Here is a 12,080-nt window from a genome sequence, read left to right on the forward strand (position 1 = left end):
GAAACAATTGGCAAAATCAAATAAATAAATAAAAATAAATAAATAAATATTGATGTATTTTTTTTTAAAAAAAAACTTTACTACTACTACAGCAACAACGACAACAACAAAGAGCCGGCCGGTGCTTCGCGCTTCCTCCAGCGGCCCGACAAGCGCTCGGGGTTGAGCCGGGACAGGAGGCGGGGATCGGGGGCTGGCCGAGGGCGGCGCGTCCGGAGAGGGGGAGCCCGGCTCGCCATCGCCCCGTCCGGAGCGGCGCGGTCGTTGTGCGCGCAAACCGGCGGCGGCGGCGGCGATCATCATGCCTGGCCGTCGGAGCGGCGCCCTGTCGGAGCGGAGCCCTTTGCTGGCTTACCGGCTGTGCAGCAGCTCCTCGCTGGAGGCGGACGAGGCGGCCCCGACGGCGTCCCGCAAGCTCTCCACCTTCCTGGGCGTCGTGGTGCCCACTTTGCTCTCCATGTTCAGCGTGGTGCTTTTCCTCCGCCTGGGTGAGCCCGCCAGGGAAGCCTCGCCAAGGCACCGGGGAGGCGGCGGGGTGGGTGGGAGAGAGAGAGAGAGAGACACCCGAGCCCGCCTCGCCGACCGACCGCCCGACGGGCCCCGGCAGCGGCGGGACCCAGCCTGGAAAGGGCAGCCAGAGGCGCGCGCTGCGGTGGTGGCGGCGGGGGAGACTTTGAGCCTCGGTGACTTTTGTGAGGCGGTGCTTGTAAGGGCTTCGGGCCCGGGGGCCGAGGCAGGACTGAGGGAGGGGTTGGGGTGGTGTTCCCGCTGGTTGAGCGTGTCGTGTGAATGCAGGTTGGTTAACCTGGGGACGGGGGGGTGGGTGGGGGTGGCAGGTTCAGCATGTCGTGTGAATGCCGCCTGTTTTTTTATCCCGGGAAGGAGAGTTTTAAGCCGTGTTGTATGAATGCAGCCTGGTTATGCTGGAAGGAAAAGTTAAGCTGGCATGTGAATACAACTTGGTTGTCCTGGGGGTGGGGGAAAAAAATAATCAGCGTGTCATGTGAATGCGGCCTGGTTATCCTGAAGGGCAGTTTTAAGCTTTGGTGTGGCCTGGTTATCCCGAGGGCTGGGGAGGCAGTTAAGTGTGCTGTGGAAAGGAACTTGGGTTATCCTGGAAGGAAAGTTCAGTGTGTCGTGTGAATGCAGCCTGGTTATCCTAGAAGGAAAGTTAAGCTTTGGTGTGGCCTGGCTATCCTGGGTGGGTGGGGGGAGTGAAGTATGCTGTGTGAATGCAGCCTGGTTATCCTGGAAGGAAAGTTCAGTGTGTTGTGTGAATGCAGCCTGGTTATCCTGGAAGGAAAGTTAAGCTGTCATGTGAATACCATTTGGTTATCCTGGAAAAAAAAAAGTTCAGCATGTGAATGCAGCCTGGTTTTTCTCTTGGAAGGAAAATTTAGTGATTTGTGTGAATACAGCTTGGTTATGCTGGAAAAAAAAGTTAAAGTGGCTTGGTTCTCTTGGAAGGAAAGTTAAGTGGTTCATGTGAATGCAGCCTGATTGTCCTGGAAATAAAGTTAGGTGTGCCTATGAATGGCAGCCTAGTTATCCTGGAAGGAAAGTTAAGCATGTTGTGTGAATGCAGCCTGGTTATCCTGGGAGGAAAGTTAAGCATGTTGTGTGAATACATGCTTGGTTATGCTGGAAAAATAATTCAGCATGTCGTGTGAATGTAGCCAGGTTATCCTGGAAGGAAAGTTAAGTGGTTGTGAGAATGCGGCCTGGTAATCCTGGAAATAGTTAAGCTGTCATGTGAATACCGCTTGGTTATTTATCCTGGAAGGAAAGTTAAGCGTTTCCTGTGAATGCAGCCTGGTTATCTTGGAAGGAAAGTTAGGTGTGTTGTATGAATGCAGCCTGGTTATTGGGGGCGGGGGGAGTTAAGCGTGTTGTGGGAATTCAGCCCAGTTATTCTAGAAAGCAACTCGTATCTTTGCAAAAAAAGAGGGAAGTTCTGGGACTTCATAAGATATCAACTCTTTTGGCCTTTGCTGGGTGGTTCTTGGATAAACCAAGAATGAACTTTCTGACATTGGCATCTAGGTAGCCATATCATCCTGGTTTGTTGGACAGGGTTGTTTTAAAGACTGTCAAAGTAAGTCAGTAAAGAGGTAGAGTTAAAAATGCCGCCTGGGGAATTCTGGGAGTTGAATTCCACCCGTCTTCAAGCTGCCAGGATTGGAAAAAAACGTTATTCTAAAGGCCTGGAATCTAGGATTAAGGTGACAGCTAAATCCTGGCTAATAAAATAAAAATGCTAGGCCTTTGGAAAAGGCGGCTAACCTTGCCAAGCTTGCCAGCCAATCCTCCAATTTCAACTGGGAGGCTTAAAGGAATCGTGAATAATAAATTAGTTATTTATTAAATTTATATCTCACCCGTCTCCCCCTCTAGGCAGCTTACAGCAAAACTTTATTTTTCCAAACATTTTCCCTGCCTTTGGCAAACAGACCAGTTAGGGAGAAAGTTAAAGGGAAAAAACCCTGATTTCCTGAGAAGGTAGATTTTCAAAAGCAGGATTGTTTGTTCGGGAGGGCAAATCGGATGATTCATTTTAAGTACAATTTTCCCATTTCCAGGATATAAGTCAGACAGTGGCGTATTGGGAATTGGATAATCTTTTACCTTCAGGGCACATGTCTCACGCTGACTTATAATTAACTGGAGTTACTAACATAATCACTTCATTCTTGGAATGGCCTCTGACTGAATAGCTATGTAATTTTAAGCCAGCCAGGAATTGGACGAAATGATCTCCAGGATCCTTTCCGATTTATACCTTCTGCGAATATTAGAGGGCCTTTAAATCAGCCTTCCCTTAATTACACCAAATGCAAATACTCTCATTCTCGCAACATGTTTAACCTAGCTGTTGAATTAACCCATATTCTACACTGCCTCAGTGCTTAACGAAGTAAATGAGTTTTCGGTCATTAAAGCCACCATATCACAAAACAACAATAACAACTACCCCTAACTCACTTTGGTTAATCATCATTAACCAAAAATTGGTATGTTATGCGAATGCAAGCCTTTAGGACAGGGGTGTCCAACCTTGGCAACTTTAAGACTTGTGGACTTCAACTCCCAGAATTCCTCAGCCAGCTGGCTGAGGAATTCTGGGAGTTGAAGTCCACAAGTCTTAAAGTTGCCAAGGTTGGACACCCCTGCTTTAGGACTTCCTGGCCTAGTTTAGGCTGTTGTACAGGTAGTCCTCGACTTACAACAGTTCGTTGAGTGACCAAAGTTGCAACAGCATGGAAAAAAAGTGACTTACGACCGTTTTTCACTCTTACCGACCACTTGGTAACATCTTCGTGGTCACGTGATCAAAATTCAGACATTTGGCCACTGACATGTACTTATGCCGGTTGCAGAGTCCCTGGGGTCACGTGAACCTCTTTTGCGACCTTCTGATAAGCAAACTCAATTGGGGAAGCCCGATTCACTTAACAACCATGGACTAAATTTAACAGTTGCTGTGATTCGCTCAACAACGGTGGCGAGGAAGTTCGTTAAAAATGGGGCAAAACTCACGTAACAGCTGCCTGGCTCAGCAACTGAAATTTTAGGCTCAGTTGTTGCCGTAAGTCATGAGCTACCTGTAATCTGTCACACAACAACAACCCTGTGAGTTGGGCTGGCCTGAGAGAGAGAGAGAGAGTTTGGTCCCAGGTCACCCAGCTGGCTTCAGTACCTAAAGGAGGACTTGAACTCGGAGCCTCATGGTTCCTGATCTAGCGTCTTTTCTACTACAGGTGGTCCTTGACTTAACAACCATTTGTCTAACAACTATTTGGAGTTCCAAGAGGGCATAAAAAATGATTCACTTAACAACCTCCTTGCTTAGCAACAGAAATTCTGTCCCCAAATGTGGTCATGTATCGAGCACTATCTCTAAGTATTAGAGATCTAGTTTGGTCTAATGGTTAAGGCACAAGGCTAGAAAGCAAGAGATCATGAGTTCAAGTCACGCCTTAGGCACAAAATCCAGCTGGGTGACTTTGGGCCAATCAGCAGGAGACAGTGAGTTCTAGTCCGCCTTAGGTATGAAACCGGGTAGGGTGACTTTGTGCCAATCAGCAGGAGACAGTGAGTTCTAGTCCCGCCTTAGGTATGAAACCGGGTAGGGTGACTTTGGGCCAATCAGCGGGAGGCAATGAGTTCTAGTCCCGCCTTAGGTATGAAACCGGGTAGGGTGACTTTGGGCCAATCAGCGGGAGGCAATGAGTTCTAGTTCCGCCTTAGGTATGAAACCGGGTAGGGTGACTTTGTGCCAATCAGCAGGAGACAGTGAGTTCTAGTCCCGCCTTAGGTATGAAACCGGGTAGGGTGACTTTGGGCCAATCAGCGGGAGGCAATGAGTTCTAGTCCCTTAGGTATGCGGTAGGGTGACTTTGTGCCAATCAGCAGGAGAGTTCTAGTCCCGCCTTAGGTATGAAACCGGGTAGGGTGACTTTGGGCCAATCAGCGGGAGGCAATGAGTTCTAGTTCCGCCTTAGGTATGAAACCGGGTAGGGTGACTGTGGGCCAATCAGTGGGAGGCAATGAGTTCTAGTTCTGCCTTAGTTATGAAGGCTGGCTGGGTGACTTTGGACCAGTCCCTCTCTTTCAGAGCCCCGTCCACCTCACAAGGTTGTTGTTGTAGGGAAAATAGGAGGAAGGTGTGTTGGATATGTTCACTACCTTGACTTATTTGTAAAAATAATGAAAGCGGGATAGAAGTAGATAAAATAAGTAAAATAAAAAATAAAATCACCCGAGGGAACACAAATTGTTTCATGGTAACAATAAACAAATAAATAAAATAAAAAAATAAAATTTCCCCATGGAACAAAATTGTTTAATGGAAAATGTGTGTGTGTGTGTGTGTGTGTGTGTATGTGTATTGTTTAACATATATATTTGTTTATATATAACAAATAAATAAATTTGGGTGTGAAAGTGTGGAAAGTGGGAGAAGGAAACTCCAGACTCCATTGTTCGGAATAGAATTTCTTTTCCTTGGTGTTGATTAGAAGGTCGGCTTGCGGCTTGGCTCACTTGCTTGAGCTCACTGATATAATTTGCTCAGCTAACATTATCTTTTCTCTCTCTCTTTCTTTGCAGTCTTTGCTGATTAATGTACGTTATTTGCACAGGGTATGACGTGATAGGATAAGGATTTAGAAATTTCGGCTTTTTCTCTGTCAAATTCTCTCTGTTCTTTCACTTTCTGTCAAAGTTTTTGGTTTTTTTTTTTTTGGCTGTGTTTGGTTTGGCCGTGCTCTGGGATTGCCTTCTGTTCCTTCTTTTCATGGTTTCCAGAGACCCTCAGTTCTCCTTTTCTAAATGCAGCGTCAGCCTCTTCAAAGGATTGGCGGGAAGTTCATTCAAGTTGATGCTAAATTCAGAATTTTTCGTTCTTTAGCCTTTCAGTTTTCATTGGGACAAAAAAAAAGTTTCTAACTTTTGCGAAAAGGGTTAGGTGTACGCAGTATAGCCAGGGAAATATCAGAAGCAGAGAATTGTTTTCAGATATTTTTTCCTTGTTTTCTTCCCTTCTCAGAAATAAAAAAAGGTATTCTTTTTTGAAATAATGCAGGCAGTCCTCGACTTTCAACTGTTCGTTTAGTGACTGTTCGAAGTTTACAACGGCATGGAAAAAAAGTATTTTTTTCAGACTTATGACCATTTGCAGCATCCTCGTGATCATTTGACAATGGGTTCATATTTATGACGGTCGCAGGGTGATGTGAGGAGACCTTCTGGCAAGCAAAGTCAGTGGGGAAGCCAGATTCACTTAACAACCATGTCACTAGCTTAACAACTGCTGTGATTCACTTAATGACCGTGGCAAGAAAGCTCCTAAATGGGACAAAATCCCACTGAACAAAACAACGACAAAAATGTTGGGCTCAATTACAAGTCGTAAGTCGAGGAGGACGACCTGTAATACAGGCGGCTGCGTAACACACACAAATTAGAAAATTTCAGGTTTCTTTGTTTCAAATCTTATTGTTCTGACCCAAACCTGGTTCCCAGAGAGCAAACACGAGACAAAGGTAACGGCACAACCTTTTAATGTTTCATTTACGAATCCCATCCCTTCACGAATAAAAAGGCTGCTTCCAACTAATTATATCTGATTAAGAAAGAGCCTTGCCAAGTTTTTGCAAGGCTGCCAAGAACACCAGATAAAGTTACTAAGCAATAATTCCAACACAAAGAGTCTCCAAACACCAACCAAGATATCCCGAACATCCACCAGGCTCGAGTGCAAAAACTTCTTTGCTTCCTGCAAAGAACTGCAGTTTCTCAGCTGGCTTTTATCTCTTAAGGGAGGGCCCATTACCTTGAAGCCTTACTCCCGAGTCGCCCGTGCTGCAGCAGCTGCTCTTTCCTTCGAGCAGCCCTGCGTGCACATGCACTTGGCACAGGCTCCTCGGGGTGCTCCTCATCACTGCTGCCAGCCTCCACAAGCTCCGAAGGCAGCACTCCATTCCCTGATGGTCCTGGCCCCATCAATGCATCCCACGCAGGCCCCTCATCTGAGTCCTCGCTCTCCGAGACCTCAGCCGTCTGCGTCTGTTGCCGGCGAACCACAACAATAAATGGGGCAACATCTACTGAACAAAACAACGACATAAATGTTGGGCTCAATTACAAGTCTTAAGTCGAGAACTACCTGTAACACAGGCTGGCTGTATAACACACACAAATTAGAGAATTTCAGGTTTCTTTGTTTCAAATCTGATTTATAAATCTAAGCGGATTGCTTTTTCCTGCCTGAAGTCTCATTCGAGTAATTTGGCTCTTTAATGAATATACAGTATACAGGGTTTTTCTACAAAATTGGATTTGCCTGTGCCGCCTTCTTCTGTGTGTTGATTTGTGATTAATGTATAACTCCTATGATTGCTTGTTTGTTTTTGTTTTTAAAGATTGGCAAGGTATTGCTGCCGGCTGGGATTTCCCGCAGACGAAAAACCATAAATTAGGAACAAAGTTGATGTTAATAATGTCAGTCATGGTGTTAAATTGCCTAACTAGTTTTTAGTTTTCTGTTGACACTTTCTGTTTCATTGAAACGGAATTCAACAAGATTGCACCTTGAAATATGGGCATTGTAAACAAGCAGTCCTTGCCATGCAACGCTTCATTTAGCGACCAAAATTACAACAGCACTGGAAAAAAAAATGACTGATGGCCAATGTTCACACTTAACGACCATTGTAGCATCCACGTGATCCAAATTAGGACGCTTGGCAACTGGTTCATACTTAGGACCGTCGCTGTGTCCCGGGGCTCCTGCGATCCCCTTTTGCGACCTTCCAGCAAGCCAAGCCAATGGGGGGAAGCCCCCGATTCACTTAACAACCGGGTTACTGACTTATCAACTGCCCTGATTCACTTAACACCGGCGGCAAGCAAGGTCGTAAAACGGGGCAAAAAGCGAGACATTAACAAATGTCTCACTTAGCAACAGAGGTCTTGGGCTCAAATGGACAGCCATTTGTCCGAAATTGTATGATGACTTCTGCTCGAGCAGGGAGTTGGACTGGATGATCTCTAAGGTCCCTTCCAACTCTAGGATTGGGATTCTGGGAATTTATAACTGCAGGAAAATTCCCTTTTCCAGCCTTCTTTCTTCCTAGGGGTCAGATACACAAAGGTTCTCCCAACATTTCCTCAGGAAATGCAGCACTTCTCTAAGAAGAGGGCAGAGTTTTGGGAGGAAACTCTGATTTTCATGGGGAAGGAAGTGGTTGGTTTGGTTTCACACAGACACAGACAAACACACACACACACACACACCCTTTGCTTGCTAGCATGCACACAACTGAATTCACGCCCCAGGAATCCTTCCAGAAATAAAAGCTGAGTCAAATGTTCAAGAGCCCCTTGCTATTTATTTACTCGCTTGCTTGCTTGCTTACTTACCTACTTACTATTGCCGCCTATTCGCCCAAGGCGACTCAAGGCGATTTACAGAATACAAGCCACGTAGGTTGACTGGGTGACTTTGGTCCAGGAGACTGTGAATTCTAGTTCTGGCCTTCAGCATGAAAGCCATCTGGGTAACTTCAGGCCAATCACCAGGAGACGGTAAGTTCTAGTCCCACTTTAGGTATGATAGCCAGCTGTGGGTAGCTTTGGGCCAAACACCAGGAGATTGTGAGTTCTAGTCTCGCCTTAGGTATGAAAGCCAGTTGGGTGACTGTAGGCCAATCACCAGGAGACTGGGAGTTCTAGTTCCAGTCTTGAGTAGGAAAGCCAGTTAGGTAACTTTGGGCCAATCATCAGGTGACTGTGAGTTCTAGTCCCACCTTAGGCATGAAAGCCTTCTGGGTGACTTTGGATCAATCCTCTAACCCCCACTCCTTTAACCTTAAACAATCCACTATTGACCAAATCCCATTCCTAAGATGTTTGTAAGGGCCGTGCATAAGTGACCATCGTGCCTACCATCCCTGTCCTATTGTCCCCATTTATTCGTACCTATTTCCTATATTCTTACTCATGTTTATTCTTACACCTATCATCTCGTAAGCGATTGACAAATGAAATAAATAAATAAAATAAATCTCTTGTCTCTCAGCCCAACCCACTTCACAGAGTTGGTTTCGTAGGGAAAACAGGAGGAGGAAGGAGAAATTAATATGTTTGCTTCCTTGAGTTATTTATAAAAACAATAAAGGCAGGATATAAGTAAAATCAATAAAAATCCATCAATAACCAGGGTGGCTCCAAAACCTAGCCACTGCATTCACATGATACCCTAACCCATGATTGGGGTTCAGCATAGCTTGTGTTCTGGTGACAGGGTGTATCACAACAAGACTTTGGGTTTAGTTTGTGGTTTAATGTATACAGTGTAAACCTAGGAGCTGGGTTAATTCGGGGGCCCGGGTTAAATATGTTGTGTGAACGCTTTCTGTGTACATCCATAGAAGAAGCAAAGGGAGTGACAGCTGTCAGTCCCCTCGTTTTGACTTCCTGCGGGGAGAGATGACACTGGCAATTTTCTCTCCTTGGTTCGGCTCTAGATTTGTCCCAAGATTCTCGGTAATAGCCAGTTTGCTTGAAAATGCAGATCTGGGCAGGGCTGTTGAGAAATTTCATTTGAAATTGACGAAATCATCTGGCTGTCAGGAGGAGTCGAAGCCACAGACTTCTGGAGCAGGGCAGATGGGGGATGAGGGGTTATGGAGTTGGCCACCTCTGTCAGTAAGCAAAAAGTAGTAGTACATGGGTAAGATGGGTGGGTGCCATTTCACCCCTTAAAATGAGAGCTGTTCTTTAGAAAGGAGAGAGAAATATGTCTGAATTCACACCAGGGCAGTCTGTTTGTCTGTATGCCGGGCTAAGGGACTTGTATCAAGCTGGCCATAAACTTGGAGGAGTTCCCCAAGATCATCTAGATCAGTTGTTGTTTTTTCAAACCTGGCCCCTTTCAGGTGTGTGGACTTCCACTCCCAGGATCCCTCAGCCAGCATAGTTGGCTGGGGAATTCTGGGAGTTGAAGTCCACAGACCTTAAAGGGCCAGGTTTGCCTGGGGAATTCTGGGAGTGGAAGTCCACAGACCTTAAAGGGCCAGGTTTGCCTGGGGAATTCTGGGAGTGGAAGTCCACAGACCTTAAAGGGACCAGGTTTGCCTGGGGAATTCTGGGAGTGGAAGTCCACAGACCTTAAAGGGGCCAGGTTTGCCTGGGGAATTCTGGGAGTGGAAGTCCACCCATCTTAAAGGGGCCAGGTTTGAAAATCAGTGATCTATAGCAACCCCTGAACAGACCAAGTAAATTCCTTCTGTGGCATCTCCAGAGGACCAATGATTGTCTGAATGTCACTTAAATCAGAGGTCCGCAATCTGTGGGCCGTGGCTCGTTCGCAACCGGGCCATGTAAGCGGTGGGCTGGCCCATGTGCACACATGCGCAGGCAACCTGACTTAGGCAAGCAGGAGTGGGTGCCAGTCACACAAATGAAGCTGTGTGCACACACATGTGCGCACCTGCCCCTCGCACTAAACCAGGGGTGTCCAACCTTGGCAACTTTAAGACTTGTGGACTTCAACTCCCAGAATTCCTCAGCCAGCCAAGCTGGCTGAGGAATTCTGGGAGTTGAAGTCCACAAGTCTTAAAGTTGCCAAGGTTGGACACCCCTGCACTAAACCATCACCTCTTTCCCACCTGTGCTTGGGCGGCCAAGCCCAGAAAAGTTGGGGAATGCTGGCTTAAATGTTTCTCAAACCAGAGATCTGTTTTGTCTCAGATTTCATGTCGCTGCAAAGCGATTCTCAAAACATCTCACTGGGAAGTTTCCCAGATGATTTCAGCCGAAATCTCTGCTTCTGCTATTTTTGCCATTTCATTTTCTTGCTTCACACTTCCTGACACGCAACCCAAAGGAGGAAGTGAAAAAGGGATACAGCTTTTCTGTCTCCTTTTTACACTTCAAGAGTAGCGGCTTGTGGGCGTCATAGACTTGCTCCCCCCCCACTTTTTTTTCCACAAAAAAATGTGGCCGTGTTGCGACATACCCACCAACAACCTTTTACAAGTAGTGCTTGACTTAGGACCACAACGGAGCCCAGAATTTATGTTGCTAAGTGGAAAATTTGTTAAGTGAGTTTTGCCCCATCTTACGACTTTTCTTGCCACTCTCAACTCATAAAATATTTCTATGGTCTTTTTAGAGGTGCCAACAGAAAGGGAGGGGGGAGCAGTGCGGCAGCTTGCAAACCGAAAGTGCATTCCGTAAATAGTTTTTCAAAGATAGTAACTACCGTGTTTCTCATATAATAAGGCCGGGTCTTTTTTTTTTTTTTTTTTTGAGCCCCGAAAAAATGGCTAAGCTGTCTTTTCGGGGGTGACTTAATTCCCCCTCTTGCATCTTTGGGTGGGCGGGTGGTGATGGCTTGGATGTTAACCTCGGCGTTGGTGGGGCACTTCGTATCGGGGTCAACGCGGGCAGCACCATATCCGGGTGTGCAACAAAAGTACTTCCTAACGGCAAGCCCCCCCACCATTCCCCCCAATTTCACATGTTTTAATATAGGCCTTAATTTGGGGGGAGGGGCTTAATTTCATTTCATGCCTATAAAACATGCTGGGACTTCCTATTGGGGGAGGCCGTATTGTTGGAGAAACAGGGTAGGTGACTGAAGTTTCTGCCGTGCAAAATTCTAACTGGAGAGCATGACTCTGGGCTATGGATGTGTCTCATTGGAGAATATGAATTATGATACATCCAGGGGGTGTGGGGAAAACCAGGGTCAAGGGTGACAATGAATGATGTGTCTCAGAGTCGGCTGCACCCAGGCAGTGCCGGACATGTTAATTCCCAATAAATCCTTTTGAAGTTTTGGAAGTTTGGCTCGAGACTCATGATTTAAATGGGGGTAACTGCTGGAATCCTGTCAGCCACATGCATTAAGTGAATCACGATGCGTGACAATTAGTCCCAATGTTGTTAAGTGAATTTGGCTTCTCAGAAGGCCGCAAAAGGGGATCATGTAACTCCGGGACGCTGCGACCGTCATAAATATGAGTCAGTTGCCAAGCATCTGAATGTAAATCAGGTGACCCTGGGGATGCTGCATCGGTTGCAAGTGTGAAAAACGGTCGCTTTCTGGGACTAAACTTTGCTGCCACCTGTTTAATTTCTCCTTTCCTCACCCTGTTCTCCGTTAGCTACACTTCTGAAAAGAGTTACAGCCTTTTGTGTACATAGTCCTCAACTGACAGCAGTTCGTTTAGTGACCATTCAAAGTTCAGATGCTTTGTGACTGGTTCATATTTATGACCACTGCCCTTTTGCAACCTTCCAGTGGGTAAGTCAGATTCACTTAACAACCAGGTTATTAACTTATCAAGAGCAGTGATTCACTTAACAACTGAAGCAGGAAAGGTCATAAAATGGGGACAAAACTCACTTAACAAGTGTCTCACTTAACAACAAACATTTTGGCTCAATTGTGGTCATATGTTGAGGAATATATCTCTATGTCTGTCAGACAGGCCTATATCTATCTATCTGTCTGTCTGTCTGTCTATCTATCTATCTATCTATCTATCTATCTATCTATCTATATCTAA

General features: G+C 46.0%; 1 protein-coding gene across 1 annotated transcript in view; it reads left to right on the top strand.

Moving 5' to 3' along the window:
* Positions 1-205: 205 nt before the first annotated feature.
* LOC113426005 (solute carrier family 12 member 9-like) overlaps positions 206-12,080 on the top strand; it is a 130,038-nt gene continuing 118,163 nt past the window's right edge. Inside the window, 1 exon segment of the mRNA XM_087965562.1 lies at positions 206-488. Within this exon segment, the coding sequence (XP_087821688.1) occupies positions 302-488 (187 nt within the window). The 5' untranslated portion in view covers positions 206-301.

Source organism: Notechis scutatus, chromosome 4 (assembly GCF_049901735.1).
Source record: "Notechis scutatus isolate UNSWTSFEM ecotype Mainland chromosome 4, rNotScu1.2, whole genome shotgun sequence".
Taxonomy (NCBI): Eukaryota; Metazoa; Chordata; class Lepidosauria; order Squamata; family Elapidae; genus Notechis; species Notechis scutatus.